The following is a 20220-nucleotide window of genomic DNA, read 5'->3' on the forward strand; positions in this document are numbered from 1 at the left end:
TGCTGATTTGGCATTATTTTCCAGAGTCTAACACACCCCCAAACCCAATGTGTCCAAAGTACAAAACTAGCACAGACGGGATAATAAAGCTCCTAAACAAAGTAGAAATCTAAGTGCAGCCAACCTTTTCGCAAGAGAAATGGCTAAGTGTCTAATATGTGTCGCACAATGGTGGCCGGTTCTCTAAATCAGCTTTGCCGCACAGCTTTAACTCTGCTTCGCCGTAATACATGCTTGCCGTGCAAAAAAAGCAAACGAGCGGCGGTTGTAGTTTTGTGCTCAGTTGTGGCATGCAGAAAATTTTTGCCCCAATTTTCTTGAGAAAAATAAAGCCATGTATTAAAATTGGCTTAATACCGTAATCATATATTGTGAGCTAGGGTTATTGCTTGAATATGTTCCTAGGGCAGATCGAAAATATACATTTTCAATGGGAGGTGACTTGTGTTTAATGTATTCACTGTCCCCTAATCTCCACCGATACAGGGACCGCCACTAAAGGGGTGCACTTTCGGATTCACCATAGCAGTCAGGTGTATGCATGCTGACTGGTCAAGGTTGAATTATCCAGCAAAGGCCAATCTTATGATCGAAATAATGAAAGTTTTGGCCCATAGAAATGCATGGGCACAAGCTGGGACCTTTGGCTGGGATCGATTTAACAGGAGTCGAATAACAGAAGTGTGCAGTATAACCAAATAAAACATAGCATCTGAAAATACAAAATTCCTGAGCTTTTGTTTTTATTCCTGTTTTGTGGCTTTGAGCATGGTGTTGCAAGGAGCCATCCCAACGTATCTTATAACTGCTTACCACACTAAACATAAATATGTATTGGTGAATAATGGCTTTCTCATCATTTTTAAATGCAGGAGTTGGGACAGCAGCACAGCAGAAGCTAACACCACTGCAGCTGCCGGACTTCTCGTTCCTGTTCAAGCCTGCTCGCTTCTCGCTCCTGTTTCCAGCCAAAAAAGTGTGAGAAAATTTTGCTTGAAACTCAGCAGCTGTACATCTGGGACAACTGTGCCTTCTGCATACGCTTCTCTTCTGTCTAATGCTGTTTCATTATAATTTTTAAGTTGTTTAAGTTACTTAAGAAACACCAAGTGGTCAAAATTCATCTGGAGCCCTCCATTATGACATCTCTCATAATCCAGGGTGCAGTTTTGAGATTGAAACCCGACAGTTATCTTTTTAAAACGCTCATCTTATGCACTGTGTCATCTTATCCAATATTTCTTGACACACTGTGCTGTTCACAAGCTATGCCAAAATGCAAACACCATATCAAGTGCATTCACTGTGTGAGAAATTTATGCAGTAATCTCACAATGATGAAGAAAATATGTAATGCTTGTCAAAACAAAGAAAGCTTCACTTTTAGAAAGTTCAGGTCATCTGTTTTTAGGCAATGTGTACCTGCATTTTTGTTATATTACAGTAATTCGTTGTAGCTGTACGGTCTAAAATGCACATTTCGCCAAGAAATTTGGGTCAAGCAGCTATGACAGTTTACCCAAACATCCGTCATAATTGTTCCTCAAGCAACAAGCACCTGTAAGTTGCTGAACAGAGTTGAACGTGTTGTAGTGAATAAGGAATAAATATTGGTCCATGCGTTTTCGTGGGTTACAAACAGCTGAATGCATTGATTAGCTTTACTTCAAATTGCTTACAATTAAATGGCAAAGAACAACCTAATCTTGAGAAGCAGTTTAAAAAGGTAATAGCGCCAGAAGAATCTAGACTGCAATGTTAGTTCAGTCCTCATGCTACTGCCGAACGCTCTTGTGATGCATTGCAAAAATCTATATATTACCATGAACCACTTGTCGGGAGCAAACAAGTTTTAGTCGGTTGAAATCAAGGCAAGTATTACAGATGTAATATATAGCCAGTGTTTGTTGCATGCTTGTTGTACCACAGAAGCATGGTCGCTTATCTGTATTGTTCTATTTTATGCTTGCTAGTTTGATTTTATTTTTCATGTGAGCTACTACTTCAGAGTGTAGAAACATGCATGCGAAACCCTCAATGCACTAGACTGAGCTCCATCAGCTGGCATTGTAGCATTGCTCTTGAGATATTGCAGTTTTATAGGAAATAAGCTCTTTGAATAAATTTTGACAAACAAAGAGACAGCAAAAATATATTTGAGAGGACTGCCATCGGTGTACTAGCATAGGGAACGAGGGTAAACAAATGGAAAATACTGCAAGAAGCGCCAAGACACCGCCTGAACTGTAGCAGACGACAGCCACGAGTACGTGCCCTGATATCACCTGAGCAGTGCTTACAGTGTCCTTGTAAGTCGTTCTTGGGGCTAATGACATTGCGCTGCAAAGCACATGGTTGTGGGTTTGATTCTCAGCTTGAGCAGCCGCATTGCAATGGTGGCAGAATGCAAAAGTGCTTGTGCGCCTTCCTTTGGGTTCATGTTAAAGATGCTGTGTGTGCGAGTGATAGGGCAAGCCCTCAACAATTCTAAGGAACTTTTTCTGCAACCTATGAAGCCTGTTTAAGTTTCCCTGTGTTGTGTCAGACCATATTAGATGGCAGTAGTTTATTGTGCTGGAAAACAATGAATTATAGATTAACATCATAGTTTGTGGTGGAAGTATATGGCGAATTCTGTATGTTAAACCTATTACTTGCGCAAGTTTGTTTGCTACGCTATCCACATGAGCATCCCATGACATATGTTTATGAAAAGTGACACCTAATGTTTTAATACTGGAAGTAATCTCAATAGGTGTTGCATTTATTGATATAAGTTTGCTGATTGATATATGTTTGTTTTTAGCTCGAAATATTACAGCTTTCGTTTTATTCTCATTTATCAGGAGGCTATTCTTACGTGTCCATTCATCTAATTTTGCTAACGTGAAATTAGTGTCGTCGACAAGGTCGTCAATATCGTTACCGCCTATCAATATGCTGGTGTCGTCAGCGTACATAATAAATTTCACACTTTCATTAATTTTAACAATGTCATTCACATACATATTAAATAAAAAAGGCCCTAGAATGCTACCCTGTGGGACGCCTGAGGAGATACGTAGTGGATCTGAGTGATAGCCATTTATGACAACTATTTGTTGACGGTATTCTAGATAACAACGTATAAGAGAAGCGACATTGCCACGAAAGCCATAGCGTTCAAGTTTTTGAATTAGAAGATTGTGGTTAATGCAATCAAATGCCTTTGATAGGTCAATGAAGATGCCCAGAACAAGTTTGCCTTCCTCCAAATGCTGTAGTAGGTGTTCTTTTTGTGATAACAAAGCGAGTTGAGTGCCCATCCCCTTACGGAAACCATACTGACTGTCAGTTTGCAGATTATGTTTTTGCTCAAATTCAGTTAGCCGCCTTAATATAACTTTTTCGAAAACCTTTGAAAACACAGGAAGTATTGATAATGGCCGGTAATTTCCCAAATTGTTTTTATCACCTTTCTTAAAAAGTGCAATGACGCGCGCTATCTGCATCCTATGAGGAAAGGTACCTTCATTTAAACAGAGGTTAAAGACATAAGTAATGCACTGAGATATAAGATCAGCAACGTATTTTATAGGTTTAATTTGAAGGCCGTCAATATCCCTGGCATTACTGTTTTTTAGGCTGAGAATTGTAGTAGTTATTTCCCCTCGTGTACTGGATAAAGAAATATCGAACTAGTATTTTGAGAAATGTATTCAAGATCATTGATCGGTGCGCAGTGTGCTCCAGTGTTAACAAAATGTTTGTTAAAAGCATCTGCAAGTGCTTTCTGTTTTACCTCTGTACCATTTATTTTCAAACTATGCATCTGTTCAGCAGGAACATTGTAATTTATCAGAGATTGCAGGCTTTTCCACGTAACATCCGAAGATGAATTCGAAGAGCTAAAGGCATTGAAATAATGCTCGCGCCTCGCCTTTTTTATGTCTTTATCTAGACGATTCCGAATTTTCTTAAAACGGCAGAAAAGTTCTAGATCTTTGGTCTTTATGAATTCAGCATATAAAGCATTCTTCTTGCGTATTCGAACAGATAGCTCAGGGGTAATCCATGGCTTACGTATTTTATTTTTATGTTTTACGCACTTCAACGGAAAACAAGCGTCGTATATTGATTTGAAGAGGCTAAAAAAAGATTCATAAGCATCATTTGCACCTTTAGATTCAAATACAGTATTCCAGGTTGTTTGCAGGATGTTGGCACGAAACATAAAAAGATTTTGTTCAGCTATTGGTTGAATAAGGTGAGTCGACTGTGATTCCTTATTCTGTAGATGACTCTTGTAACATAGAAATATTGGCATATGGTCGCTCAAATCCGACACGAATACGCCAGCTTTAACTGAATCTGGATTTATATTTGTAATAAATACGTCGAGTAGAGAGGACGTATTCGTGGTCACTCTGGTAGGCAATGTTATAGTGTTCCAGCATGCATTGCATTTTAATAGTGTTTTAAGCCTGAGTTCTAGTGGATCATTTTTCATCATGTTAATGTTGATGTCCCCACCAAAAATTATGTCTAATTTCATGTCATTAATGAACGCAAGAAAAGTATCTAAGTATTCAAGAAAATGTGTAACAGAACCACTTGGAGGGCGATAACAAACAGATAACACTGTTTCATGAAGTTTTACCGTCAATAACTCATAATCCTGAGTTACCATCGAAAACTCATTCAATATTTCACACTCTAATGGTTTTCTAGTTAAAATGCACATTTTAACTGCACCTTGCCGATGTATGGCTGGAGACCATACATCGGCAAGGAGTCGATCAGGTAGACTATTGTCTGGCTTCAGTTTCAAAACCAACACTGTGCTCTCTCTATGTCACCAGTCAATTACGTCTCATCCGCTCATCTGTTCTTGCATGCCGCTCGGCACTCCAGCACCTCGCGGTTCTCGGCCCTTCCCTTCCGGCTTCTGCGTCGGTGACTGCCAACAATACATAGATGCTGTTAGATTAAAAAAAAATGGTCATCACCTTGTTTGTGCTGCTTTAGTATTGCAAAACAGGACACCGACAATCTTGCATTGCGACCCCAAATTGGTTAATTGAAAATTAATGGCAACCCAAATGCTTCCAAATTATCAATCATTGTAAAAGTACACTAACGCTTTTTCCAAGTCTATGGAACCATGATTTCAATTGCACGAGGGGAAAATGCAGCAATGAGCAGGGCAGGCATAAAATAAACCGTTTTGTGGTAGTGTTTGATCCAGTAATGCCCAAACATTTTTGACATATTAAGGAAAATTGGAATTTGGTCACATTTATTTCTGGCTATGGAGAGTACGTTTGTCCAATAAATACAATAAAATGTTTGAGGTAAAGCCTCTTTCGTATAGCCATCTGTAATTGGTTTGCTGAACCGTCCACAACAGGTCGGAGCACTTGCTCCAGTCTGTCAAAAATGCTGCTTTAGGCTGTACGTTCAGTTTCATGTGCTTAGATGAGAATTTTAAGGCATCAAACTCCGTGTTGCATAAGTGATACATTGGGCAGTAAAGTTGTATTGCAAAACAACTCTCCCTGCCTTTATTTGTTGGCCATGTAACCAGTTTGTACAGACCAGGTTAGTAAGCTTCAAGTAACCAAAGGTTTTGTGTAGGTCCTGGGACGCTTGGAGGGTGACCAAAAGTGTGATGGCATCAGCAGGTTCTCTGAAAAAAAAAAAGCAGTACAATGGTGTAGATGCATTGCACAAATAAACATTTTTTTTTTTTCTTTCACACGGCTTGGGTTGCATTAAGGCCTTCCTTTCTTTCACCAATACAACATTGACAACCACAGACAGCAGTGAACATTGTGTTGCACTTAGTTTCAATGTACACTGCACATTGTACCATAAACACCTAAGAAGCATTTATACTGAGGATGGCTTAACGTTGAAAGCTGGCTATGCCAGTTCAACTTCCTAATGGGGAGGTTTCAAAAGAAGACTCGCCTGTTCAGAACATACAGAAGTAATCCCTCCATAGCAACTTTCTTAATGTTGAAAATGGCTACATTCTTGTGTGCTCTGGGAGCACATAACACTGCTGATGCTTGGCAGCATAAACCTGAGATGAAATAATGTAACTTCGTAGCATGGAAACAAAGGACGAGACAGAAGGGAGACGACATACACCAGTGCCGACTTCCAACGGAAGGTTTACTTCTGAAACAGTGTCACGATCTCGCGCGGGCCTTTACTTTACGTTCCTCCCCAGAGCAATTGTGTGGCTCTCGGTCCTTTCCACTGCACTTGGGCTCTCGTCGAAACTACTGCCCACGTATGAAGGCCTCTACCATCATCATCTAATGCACATCTACGGTCAACTACATGATCAATATAGTGGGTCTTCCTTTCCAGCGCTTTCTAGTGAGCCGTCCTCTTGAGTGCTTTTGCTCGTGAATGCCGCTCATTCTGAGAGAGAGTGCCCTGCGCTAACAGTTGGTCCCATGCACCGGTGACTATTAAACACCTTTGCACTATTTATACATGAAAAGCCACGGGCATTTGCCATATTACAATTGCATAAAGGGTGAAAGAAAAAGAACAGAGAACATACCAAACATACCAACAAGGGCCACCACACATTATGAGGAAGGGAACAGACAGACAATGAACTTTATTGATAGTCCTGAGAGGTTCCGATGCCCCTTTTTCAGGGAGGTGATGAAGCTGTGGGCCACTTCCACGTTGGGACGAGAAGGCCAAGCTTCGCCGCGTCGTGGGCTCTCTGGACAGCCCATACTTTACGTAAAGAAGAGAAAAAAAAATTCTCAATGTCAAGTAAACTGCCAAAAATTCATTTGTCATTGACTACACACGTGACACCTAGATGGCACAATTCCTTGCTCAACAATGCAATAGATGGCACACTCGCACATTGACGGACCCCCTAGCCAGTTCTGCAACTTCGGCTATTTCTTTCTCATCTGCTGGTCAGCATGTGAATACAGTACAGTGCACTTTCAAACTCTGCTTTACATCCACAGCTTATAAAATGCTCTGCCACATGTCCTTGCGTTCAACGTAGCTGTGTTCATGAAGGCAGTTGTTTAGCCAACACCCTGTTTGTCCCACATATTGGTTGCTGTATGGCAGAGGGAAAGTATATGCCACACCCTTTTTGCACTCTACGAAATGGACACGATGCTTTGTAGAGCATTTTGTCTTTGGCAAGTGGGCACACCTTTTGCACAGTGCTGACAACTTATGTGGTGTCAACATGACTATCTTTACCCTTGCCTTCTCGCCCAGCTTTTTCAAGTTGTGCGAAATCTGATGTGTGTATGGGATAACTACAATTTGTTGCACGTCCTCAGGCCTTCATTTTCTCTGTTTTGATGCTGCCTGCTTACTTTGCACTCCTTTTTCTCTTCTCACCTTGTGGTGCATCACGTCTGCTGCAGCCGATATTGTCTGCTGGCAGTGACCAGCTGCATAATGCAGAAGCTATCGTGCATTAAGTGCAAACAGGATTACTTTAGCATGTTACTGAGGCAAGACTCAATGATTGCCCCCTTTTTGCAAGTTTAATGTGTGCAGACTGATACAGTAACAGAGGTGCAAGCTCTCTAGGATCGTACATCCAGCAAACTTGTTCCAAAAAGCTCAGCCTTAAGTTTAGAAACCTAATTGTATGATTCTGCAGAAGCTCATGAGTAATGACCAGGAGGTGCAAACACTCAGTGAATGTATTAGATGCTTGAAATAAGATCGTTGCTATCTCCACCAGTTGTAGAGTGCAAGATGATCGTTGACAAGCCAAAAAATTTGTAACACACATGATTCATAGTTCAGTCAAAAGCTATCAGTGTGTGTCAGGTACAAATTGCTGAGAATCGGGGCAGTATGCAACCTGATAGGCACACCTTCTTTTTGCAAATAGATTTCTTGATTCCATTCAACAAAGGCAGAAGGGAGGTACGCTGAAGAAGCTTTCAGAAACCTGTGGCAGGCATGCAGATGTCATTTTGAAAGTTAACACTGTACTCATCAATGTATTCTTCAACACATGCACAAATCTTTTTTTGAGGAGGCAATAATATAGACGCTTTATGTAGATCAAGAACGCCGACATTCTATCATTGCAGTTCTGCCTTAAGTATTCAACTACTTGTTCCAAGTTCTTGGTGTGAAATGTATCATTGTAATAACCTGAGCTTGCTCTGCAAGAAGAACACTACTGATTTCTGCCAGTAATCATGCCTGGAAACAAGTCTCAATGGCAAACCAAGCTTGTATTTTTGCCGAGAAAGACATTTCAAAGTTCATTTTGTCACTTTTTTTCAGTCAATTGCACCAAGCTACACAAGTGGACGAGAGAAATAGTCAAAGCCGCAGAAATGTCTAGGGGGGACTGTCGGTGCATGAATGTGCCACCGATCGCATTGTCAAGGAAATAATTATGCTATTTAGGTGTCACATGTGCAGGTGATGGCTGACACTCTTTCAGATTACTTGAATCTTAGCATTGTTTTCCCCTTCATAATGTGATCCTTTTTAGTTTGTTTTTTGCACTGTTTCTCCCACCCTTTGCCCATTTATAATATGGCTCACACGCATGGCTTTTCATGCATACATAGTATGGTGTCACAAATAAACCGTTAGTTGTAAGTTAGCGCTTGTGTATGTTGTTTCCCTTCAGTCTCGTCTTTTGTTTCTGTGTTACGGAGTTTCATCACGGTATACCAGCTAGTCTAACCTCTAACACAATTCATATGAAAGTACATTTGGTTGTAATAGTGGTTACACGCTGTTTCTAAAGGGCCACCACGATTCTTCATCATGAGCAATCTTTGCTTGATGCAGCCTTTAGGCTTGCTGGCTCGATACTGCCAATTAAAGGCATCTTTGTTTCATGCAGGAACAAAACGGAAGAGAAGACATCAGCTAAGAGGGACACCCTTGCAAGTGTCGGCAACACTTGGTGAGAAGAAAGCTTGCATTTCTTCTCTTTACTGCAATTCCTATGTTCATTGAAATTAGTCATTGTAGCATTGCACAGCAGTGACTAAGAGGGAATTCTATTCTAGTTACTCGGTCAGCTACAACACAAAAGGCATGGGTGTGTGCACATATTTAAGCAGTGGTTTGCTTTATTAGAAATGAGAATATAAATGAACTTGCACTGTTATGCTTGAAGGCTTAAAAGTAGTGAGATTAAGGCCCCATCACAATATTCGAGAGCTTTAATATTAGATATTAAATTCACGAATGAAGTTATTCAAATGCTTACTATTAGATTCTAAATCGAATATTTAAGTATTTGCACACACCTAGACATAAGCTTTCACTATACTTCAAAGCCGGTATTTGTGCATTATGACCATCACAGGCATTTAAGAAATACTTTAACAATCTTTGAACAGACACTTGCAGCAACTACAAAGGTTCAGCAGTGTCACTAGTTCTATGACATGCCAAGAACCGAAAACCCCTTGGAGGTGTACTGTAGCATATTTTTGAATTTGTATAAACTCTACTGCATGCTTCTCCACGTATAAGAGTGACACTCTGCAGGTGTGAAGATTAAGAAGCATCTGATTATTTTAATACTAAAGTTGGTTTCCAAAGCCCAGACCTGCAATCATTGACATCATCATGATGTCATGACACAGAACAAAGTATTGATGTCGTGTCGTAGTAAAGCTAGTAATAATGAAGTCGCTCCTAAAAAAATTAATGAGAGCACTGCATACACTTCTTCCAGCTAGGCTTGCATGTAGCAGACACTGTGATCGCACGATGAAGTGAGCTAGTGCATTGTGCTGTCATGATGCGTCCACCTACTGGGTACCAAAGCCAAAACTGGCTCGTAGAAATGCTTATTATTGCAATAGCAACTATATGGACACTCAAGGCGAATTTCAGCTACCTGCGGCACCATCGCTGTGATGTTCTGTACAAAGTCCAGCTGCGGTAACATTGAGGCTGCACGCCGTATGCTGTAGGTGCGAGTGGAAGCTTCCGAGGCTGAGCCAAGTGGGATGGCGGCTTGATACGGCAGTGTCTTCTTACACTCACACGGGAGGAAGGTGGGGAGGGTGCGCGCCGTATTCTCTCATGCGTAAGGGGTGTAGCAGGGAGACATGTATGCGCTACGAAGGTAGGGAACAGGGCAGGTTAGTGCTCATCTTCTCTTCTACTCCAGCAGCAGCATCTGAGCGCAGCTGCACACACGTCCTATCTTGGAAGTAATCTGTGCTGGGTTTGAAGGCTAGTCCACCGGAGGTAGCGCCTAGCGCATGTGGAAGCGAGAGACAGCACGAAATGGAGTTCGCTCGCCACTGTTGCCACTCTTCACCACGCCAGCATTCTGATGAGTCTCCGTGGTCATCGAGTGAGATGTATTCGAGGTCGCCTGTGTGCACCTGACAATGTTCTTGTTGACTTAGTAAGGGATTGTGACTCGTTTTACTTCGTATAGCTGTCTAATAATTTGCTATCGCAAACAGTGCTGTGCCTGTTGGGTGAAACTATTGTAGTAAATTATTTAGACCAGTCTGACACTCGCATGTGTGTTTTTTCGAGGGATGAGAGGACTTGTACCTCGATCTAATGAGAAAAAAAGAACAAGTCGAGAATGTCATGATAGTACCCCTTCAACAGTTGCTACTATGAAACAAATGACATTTTGTTGACAGCAGGTCAATTTTTGTCGTCTCTTCCTCCATTTTTTTAGGTCAGCCAGCCAGAGCGTTAAACTTGGCGGCTCAATGCGAAGGCATCTGGCCAGCAAAGAGAACATGCCAGGTGTCGAGCCTCAACGTTCGACGAATTTGAATACTACGTCCAAGGAAAAGCAAGGTAGGCACCTCCTTTCTTTTTCTTCCTTTTTTAGGGTCGCATAATTGCTGTCATTGATTCCACTGCAAGTCTTGCACAAAGTAAAGAATGTCTTTTAGGTCGTTTGGAGGTTCCCGATTCTTTGAGTTGATTTGAAGTGCTGTCAGCTTTCAATATTCAGGCTTACATAATTTAGGTTCACCCACCGTGGTAGCCCAGTGGCCATGGCATTGCACTGCTTAGCTCAAGGTCACGGGTCCTGGCCACATTTCGATGGGGGCGGAGTGTAAGAACACCATTGTACCATGCATTCGGTGCACATTAAAGAATCCCAAGTGGTCAAAATCACTTCGGATCTTCCCACAAAGCCGTGCCTCATAATCAGATCGGGGTTCTGGCATATAAAACGCCACAATTAAATTTCAATTTCGCCTGCATTTTCTGCTAACAGCTGTTTTTGCTGTTTACTCTTGGACATGTGTGCAAAAAATTGGATCAATTATTGCTGAATAATGAACACACAAAGTTAATAGGAGAGGCGTTTGGTGTTCCAGTGTAGCAGTAGAGCAACTTAACAAAATTTTAGCCTAAGTGCCTTTGTCAAGCCAATCTACAGCCTATATTGGGTACTTGGGAAACTGTTCATTACGTGCCAGTGCTTTGGCAATGCTACTTTCTTAGCTGTGAACTCTCGCAGTTCACACAGAGGAGGGTAATGAAAAAAAAACGCACAAGACACATGCAGCAATCGCGAAATCTTGCAGTAGAGTCACAATGGTCATCATGAAAATGGGACACAATAGAAGACGCGGATGTAACACTGTCCTGTTGTTGTTCTGATTTTATTTTTCGTGTTGACTGCTCACTAACTAGCTCACCTTTGCATTTTGCAACAATTACAGTGACATGGTTGCACACTTTCAGACCCTCCTGATTGGTCCAGGAAACTATCGTCTGTCATTCTGTCAAATAGCCCCTCATAGCTTGACCTTGAATTGACTCCTATATATATACTGACTATAGACTATAAGAAGACTAGGAAAGACTATATACTGACTTTCCTCACGTGGTGACTTGATTAACCAAAGTGCATGCTGCATGTTGTTTCTAGGGGCAACCCTGGTGCAATGCCTGCCTCTCTTCATGCCAGTGAAATACCTGTACACAGCCAGGAAAATAAACACATGTACAGTCAAGTCTCGCTATAATGAAGCCGGATTTGATGCAAAAATATCTTCATTATATTCAATTTTCTTTGCAAGCATGCATTCATCACATGTGCTGAGATTGGCGAGTGAAATTTGATTTACTTCGTTATAGTATTTGATAACTCATTATACTCACTGTGTTCGTTATATTGAGGTTCAGCAGTACTTATAAGCACATACAAATGAGAAATGAAGAATTGTGGCAGAGCCCACTATCCACTATGACTGGTGGCCTGTAATGTGTTAGCATTTAATCAATATAGTGACACAATGTGTTCCCACTGTCGCGAGGCCTGCACATGGCCTCCGAAATGCATGGCATGCCAGTGCATACAAATGCTCAGAAACGCGCCAACTGAACTGCTCTCTTGCGCTTCTTTCTGGACAGGCTGCGCCATCTAGTGGCACGGCCGCAAATTTTACGTGCTTCCTCTGAGATAAGAAACATGGAATGCTGGTGCTTGCAGTAGTAAAATCCGTTGTCTAATTCTCAGTACTCTCGGAGAGTCCCAGGTTGAGAACATAAACATTCAAGGTTACCTGCCTTAATGTGCATGAAAAGGGTTTTTGGGTAGCACGTCACTTGAACATTAACGCATTATGTTACTGTTTATGTCAAGCACAAAAGAAGCGCAGTTTTTTGAAGCTGGAAACAACCTGTCAGGTGTGATACCTGCTCATGAAGTCGGCCAAAAACCAGCGGGATGGCAAATTGGATAATATATGAATATATATCCAGGATATCCAAGGTGTTCGTATGAAGACTAAGTAATATTTAAAAATAGCCCTTCTGAAATAAAATCCGAGGCCATCTAAGCACTTCTTATGAGTTGTGAATGCAAAAGCATTAATGTCCAATTGTACACCGCTGAGCAGTGTTCAATTGTTCAAGCTGAGTTATGAACTCCTCGCTGGCAAGCGAATCCATTGAGATGCTTGGCTTGTTTTCATATGGCCTTACCGAGGTGCAGTTAGAATGCGCCAATAACGCAAACTTCTAAGAGCAAGGGGGATGTAGCGTTGCGCTGGTGCCCTCTCCTCTCGTACAACACCTGGCACACTGCTGTTCCATTTTGTGTGCTCTGCTCCGATGAAGTGCGTTCGTGCCAATGAGAATTGAGGCTGCTACAAATGCCGGAGGCTGGATTTTTCACTCAATGAGCTATTTAACGCTTTTTAATCAAAAAGGATGGTTCCTTCGGAGACATGCCGTCAGCGCTGCCGACCACGGGGTGACAGGTGATATGTGGTAATTAGTTCCTAATTAACTAAAAAAGAACATGTAACTTTTACACCTTCAGTTTCTGTTGGCTCATCGTAATTGGGAAATGGAAGCAAACTCTTCGTAGAAGCCCTGTCAACCTGTAGACCTTGAAAAATTCATTTGCCCGCGGAACTGTGATACAGCGAATTTCGGTTATCAGAGCGTGGGAAACTGAAACCGGGAGGCTGCCACGAGTGCAAAGCCGCGCTCCTCGAAATGACGTTCCGTGCTCTGGTTATGCAGCTGGTTTCGACTGCATGAAAAATGGGAATGGATTCATGTTCACCACGAAACAGCTTATGTGCCCACTGAAGGTACTGTGGTTAGGCCAGCTTCTTGTACACAGCTCCGACGACGTCGAACTTGAGGGCGGTGGGATTTTATCCTGGTTGCCGAGGTAGCGAGGAAGCCATTGTGTGCACTCGCCATCATATAACTTGGCCAGTGCGATGACATAAGGTTCTGCTTGTGCAAACACACTGATCGATCCAGCCGAATCAAGAACAATCCATATGAAAGCCAGGAATGGATTCATGTTTGTTGGCGAACAGCTGACGTGCCCACTGTAGTTATGAAAATGTAGTTTTGTGCCACATAGGTCAGTGACATATGAAAGAGGCGATTGAAAGAAAATTGTTGGCTTGTAATATTTGCTCTTGAGTCTTCAAACAGCCCATAAAATTTTTACTGACCATCAGTGCTTTTCATACATTCTATAGCTGCTCAATTTGTATAGGGCTTATTGTCTTACCCATTTTCAAATCAGTGCTACAATGGCGTGGCTTCTCTGTCCAGAAGTGGCTGAAAGTAAAGACACTTGCAGAACAATCCGTAATCAAAACTTAGCCAATTTAAGAAATTTATGAATAATGGTGGCTTGGGCAAGCTTGTTGTATAGTGAAAGCTCATTAATTTGGATCTCACGGGACCGGGAAAGATGTCTGAATTATCCGAATGCTAAAGTAACAAATGAACAGGAAAAACAACATTAAAATCAGGTTGCAGAAGCGTACCTTTATTTACTGAAGTATTTTGCAATTGCAATAGTCGTCTGCTTTTTCGCACAGATTCCAGCTGACATCACAATTTTTCTTAACTCTTCCAAGTGGCCAATAGTCTGCAAACTGTCGCAAGTGCTCAGGCAATGATCCATTTGGTCAGGCAAATGGGTCACTGCAACCTCGACATAGCACACAAAGCAAACACTACCACGCCGTCATGCCGACACCAGCCGCACAAACGAAAAACGGGGCCTGCTCGCAGCATCGTGCACAAAGAAAGAAACAAATCAGCTTCTGGATTGTCTTGACGTGGCTTACTAAGCTGAGACCGCAACTGCTGTAGCTACGAACCAGGCAGAAACGATGATGATGAGCGGGAATTTGCAGTAGCGCCACTTCGTGGGGCAGCAAGGAGGCTTCGTTCAAAACAAAAATGGCGTTCAGCAAGGCGAACCATGCACTGGTCAGAGTCGGTGCATGGTGCTCACGATCGAGTTGGCTCAAGGAGTGTCCGAAAAGTCAGACAAGAGGTTTTAAGGTGTCTGAACTTTTGGCAGTTATACATTATGGTCTATGGGGAGAATGGCGGTGCCGCGAAGCAGACTGAATAATCAAGCATGTCCGAATTTTTGGAGTCCGAAAAATCAGTCGCCAACTGTACAGTTACGTGCACAGCAGTTGTCAACAACCATAATTATCTTGCAGTATTTAGACGTGAAGTGCCAGTCTAACTGCTACAGCCAGCCTCGAAAAATGTCCGAGGTCACCCAAGCCTTTCTATCCGCTCTGTACTCGACAGGAAGGCTTTTGATTTTTTTTAAACGTGGCTTATGCGCCTTCCTGATGGCAACAAGTGGCAAGCGCTCCGTGCCAGTCATATTGGCGGCAAGAAGCACAGTTATCCTTTGCTTGCATTTCTTGCCACCAATGCACGGCTCCCCTCTGAAGAGCTCTGCCCGTCTTGTCGGGCAGAGCTCTGAAGAATAGAGCAGTTTCGTCTGCATTGAACACGTCACTTGGTTCATATGCGGTGATGTGCTCAAGCAGCTTCACATTTTTCCACTGGCTGGTCACACTTTCGTCAATGCTGGCCTTTCCGCCGCACACACTTCTGAAGACGAGTTCGTGTCTTTCCCGAAACCTCACGAACCACCCTTCTGAAGCTCTGAACAATTTAATGGTCATCATTGCAGCGTACTTTTCGCCTTGTGCCATGATGAGAGGTCCGCTCAAAGGCAGGTGCGCGTTGTGACTGCCAGTAACCCACTGGAGCAAACCTTCTTGGAGCTGGGGATGAGCTGCGGTTCGCAACCACTTTCTTGATGCATGAAACTTCTTGCTTTCAATGGCTTGAAGAATCTATTGTTCATTTTTCACGTACCATATTTATTCATATCTAGGCTGGCCCCGATGCTAAGCTGGCCACCAAACGTTTGAAACCAGAAAAAATAAAAAAGTTACCTCAAATGTAGGCAGAACAAGAAAGTGAGGACTGCATTCACAGAATGAAAACAGCATTTATTTAATATGAACATGCCAAGCTCACTCTGCGTTATCATCGCTGCTAGCCTCATCGCCTATAGCCCAGACCATACACACGCTTGCTAACACGCACAAGCTCGCTCCACACACCCATGCATGCACAGACAGTGTGGCACGGCTCGCACACATCGAAATGTGGTGCAATATCGATGAACAGCTCCTCTCTGTTATCGCGCGCTTATTTTCCTTATCACTGTCATCTCCTTGTTGCGGCACACACAAAAAGCGTCCCCTGTTGCCCCCTCTAATGCGGACGTTTTTCTTATCTATGCTGAAGTCCCACCGAGCCTTAACGTTTGACAATCCCTCTGTGGCTAGCACAACTTTTCGTTTGAATGCGGCACTACAGTGGCATCGCCTATTTGGTGCCATTACGATAACTCCACGCTATGGGCCTCACCACACGCCGATACAACACAGGTCAAAATAGCGATGTCGCTCGTGTACTTCAGTTGGCTAATTGCATGGCTAATAGCAGCTGCGATACTGACTTTTCTAGTGGCACTAGCTATGCACCATATTTATCATCTTATATTACAACCTGGTGCGTTTCTTTTAAAATCCTTGAACCTAAGCCAACCCTAAAGTTTGGCATATGATTATTTGAAAAAACTATCGGCCTAGATTCGAATAAATACGCTACATTCCCAATGTGCTCTGCTTCACATTGCAGTTGGTCATAATGTGCTGTCGCAATTCGCCATTCTTCAAAGCCTGCTACATTTCCACCTTAGTCGCCAAGTTCTTGGCTTCATACTTCTGCCGCTTTGCCGGCGTTGCCATCACTGTAGCACACAATGGTAGTGGCATGCAAAGCACGGTCACAACCAAAAAAGAAAACTCCGCAAGAAGAAATGATGCCAACTCAACAACACAAGGGAAAATAGCGTCGAAGACGCGGCGGAGCGAAGAAAGAAGACACCGGCATTGGTGACGCTGCGATCGCCCCCACTAATTGATGACGATGGCGATGCCTCTCAGGTTTCGGTTTCACTCCTGTGGTGCCAGCGCTGCTTTACCACACTTTCGTGTAGCAGCAGCTGTCAGCATTTGTCCAAATTAAGCGGTACGGGGCCAAATTCTGACGAATTAACTAAGGTTCGGTCCCATAGACTCGCATGCACTTTGGCCAGGACCAATAGAGCCGTCCGAATTTCCGAATTAACGAGTGTCGAAATAACGAGCCTTTACTGTATAGCCAAACGAATTATAGCTTGGAAAGGCGGTACAACAGCATTGCAGTACAAATATTAGAGCTCCCCATAGAGCTCCCCTTTTTTGCTGCAAGGCTTCGCCTATTAAATGTAGAATTAAAGGCGTTTAAATATACATATATATATTTCCCCTTAACAAAGCACGGATGCGTGCACGTGAAGTTTATGGGGGCACATTATATTCGAACGAAATGATAACTTCAAACTTTTTATCATGGAAAACTTGAGCACAAAGGTGGCTACACTGAATCTGGTTATCTTCATTCCTTGTTTAGTCACACTTTACTACATATGAACGAGGAGAAGGGAAGCAAGGGGGCTATACTTTTGTTAATCACAACCTTAATTAACGTGTCCTCATCGATAACTTGTCCCCGCCAGCAACAAGGTGGTATCTTATCTACATTTCAATTTGAACCATAGCTAATTACCCCTATGCTTTCCTTGACTTCATTGCCTGCTGGCTTAATATGATGATGTAGCCAGCGCAAAAGGGGACACAGAACACAAGAAAGGCGACAAGGACAAGTGCTTTTCCCTGTCTCCTTTCTTGTGTTCTGTGTCCCCTCTTGTGCTAGTTACATCATCATAGAAGACCAACTAGCCCGGTCTCACACCTGGCTTTATATGGTCATGATTAACAAAAATCGAGCCCCTCTATTTCCATTCTCCTCATTTGTACTACTACATGTGGACACTTGTACCTTGTCATAATAGAAATGAGATCTGTTGTCTTGATGAGTCCGAGTTCATTTAAAAGGGCACTAAAGAGTAATCTGTTAGTAATTTACCCTTCTACAATAGTACCAATAAAGCCATAATTACCGTGAGATTAGGCATGGTAAGTCGGGAAAGAAGCAAAAGCGAAACGCAGCTGGCAATACCCCTTTAAATTCCTGCACCAGCTCGACCTGATGTCATGGGTTTCAATGCCATCTGCCCAGGCCTACTTAATTTTGTATCGCTAAATTTGGACTACAGTGTATATTCGACAGAAGCCAGAGATTAAACCTGAAAAGTTTTGAGAACATACTATGCCACAAATGGCCCAAACAAGAGAAAATAATTTAACATGTATGACATCAGACTGGCATGCTAGTGCTTGGTTTCCAAGACAAATTTAAAAAGAACAATGAAAATGTGACCTTCATTTATTTTTGTGTAATTGGCATTTTACTGCGAAGTTAGAGGAAAAAGAAAGGTCCGGCACATGACATAAGCGTGACATCGTCCCTTGGCAGGAGAAGGCAAAGAAGGAATGGCGCGTGCGTATCTTAGTCGAGTCAAAGAGCGAGGGCTTCGTATTCGCAGTGAAGCCTGCCTCTCGGCACCATGGTGACGCAACATATAAATTTCTCCCATATCCTCTAACAGTGAACCTCTGGTGTATCAGCGGTGCAACTGTAATAGTGCCACACACTGCTTTCTTGCACCAGGCTCAGCAGCCACCGCTATTGCCTAATTTGAAAATTCTTGTGTTTAAGTGCGGCCTACATGCCACTTCACAACCTTCAACCTTCAATGTATACTACCAAGTTCAATGACACCTGATGGGCCAACAGAGCTGTCCTTGCATCTTTGTCTATGCTTCTGTATACAGCTGGCTGCTAAAGGTGTTATCAATAATTTCTCAATAGGTTTGAAAAGTTGAATTTGTTATTTCTCAATTGTATGTGCTTACATTTAATTGCATGTGATTTCTGTGCAGCCAACCTCAGTCCTGTTCCAGCAGACAAGGAGGTAAGTCCTCTTTTATTTTTCTTTCCATATGCTAGTCGTAAGATAAAGATCCATAGGTCTGAGCATGTTGTCAGTAGTGCATGCCTATAAAGCTATACATCTGTGCTTCCTGAAGCATAAATGCTGGTTTCTTGGAAGGGTAATTTTAACTTTTCTGGCATAGTGGAATTTTGAGGAGGCGCTACTCCTCCTGTGCAATTTTTAGTGCAAGCTCATCATCCCCTTGCTGCTCTGCAGTTATATTCTTAAATCTTATCTTGCAGAATGTGGTGAAGAGCAGCTACAACCTCAGACGAACAAAACTGTCTTCTGCAAACAAGTAGATTGACCATGACTTCATGCCTCGACCTCTGACCAAGCAGCTTACAAGCTTGTGAAGCTTAATGTATCTCAAGCATCACATGTCCTGCAGTCGCCAGACACTCATGCTACAAGGCTGAGCAGGCCACGTAAAAGATGTGTGCTTGGTTTTCCTCATCCGCTTGTACTCTTCAGAAAATTTAACGTCATAGACTTTATGGAGCTTGTGTGAGTTACCGCGGTTTCTAAAATGTTTTTAATCAGGCCTATCCTTGTGTTCTGGTGAACTCTGCCTAAAAGTAAACTCATGGATCTTTGGATATATTTGAGTACTCACTTTTTGAACCCGAGTTTATGGCAAAGAAATTTATCAACACAACAAGTTTGGCGAGTTGGTAGGTTAGCATTATGTATATGGGCAGCACGAAACTGATGAGGGGCAGCTGTCACTTTGCACTCGTGTCGTCTGTTCCTTGTCCTTCATCTGTATCATGCCGCACATATACATAAAAATGAACTTTACTCTGTCGTGCGAGGTTTGTGTTATCATAAACTTATGTCATGGTTCCGTCGTGTTATACCTCATATTTTCGGCTGTGTGCCACTAAAGATGAAGGTTTGCTTAAACTAATTTTCATACATTCATCCTTCGACTTGTATGTTAACATTTTATGAATAACTCATTCATGGTTCATTCACTGTATATGACATTCTTAGTAACTCATTAAACACATCACCAGATTAAGGATGTCTGCTGTCCTTTGCATGCATTCAAGGTTGCAGTGTACTTCTTTTTTTGAGACAGAGTATGTTAGAAGGAATTTTTCATGATTACGTGATTACACGTAATTCATGATTACATTTTTCATGATTGCTGCATACTAGAAGATTTAGATTTATGCTGCAGTCAAGTTGGGCTGCAGAGTGAGTTCTGCGGAGTCCACAGTTATTCTTTTTTTTGTGTGTGTGTGCTCTAGCTGTAAGAAGAAACAGGCTTCTAATGGCATAATTCACTTGTAGTGCTGCATTATTGGGTAGTATCTAATTACCGGCGATAGCCAGACCGAAATATCATGTGAACATAACAGCATTTATGAAGTCCATAAATTCTACTCTCATATACCAATGTCCACAGCGGCCGTGATGTACCAGTTAGCCAATAGATT

The 20220-nt window shown here is 42.4% G+C and overlaps 1 protein-coding gene across 1 annotated transcript in view; it reads left to right on the forward strand.

Annotated features, from left to right (window-relative positions):
* LOC142572651 (uncharacterized) overlaps positions 1 to 19799 on the forward strand; it is a 43979-nt gene extending 24180 nt beyond the window's left edge. The window contains exons 5-9 of the mRNA XM_075681921.1: positions 873 to 978; positions 8864 to 8926; positions 10682 to 10806; positions 18723 to 18754; positions 19018 to 19799. Coding sequence (XP_075538036.1) covers positions 873 to 978; positions 8864 to 8926; positions 10682 to 10806; positions 18723 to 18754; positions 19018 to 19077 — 386 coding nt within the window. The 3' untranslated portion in view covers positions 19078 to 19799. The remainder of the gene's footprint in view (positions 1 to 872; positions 979 to 8863; positions 8927 to 10681; positions 10807 to 18722; positions 18755 to 19017) is intronic.
* The last annotated feature ends 421 nt before the right edge of the window (positions 19800 to 20220 follow it).

The sequence above is a fragment of the Dermacentor variabilis genome, chromosome 2 (assembly GCF_050947875.1).
Source record: "Dermacentor variabilis isolate Ectoservices chromosome 2, ASM5094787v1, whole genome shotgun sequence".
Classification (NCBI taxonomy): Eukaryota; Metazoa; Arthropoda; class Arachnida; order Ixodida; family Ixodidae; genus Dermacentor; species Dermacentor variabilis.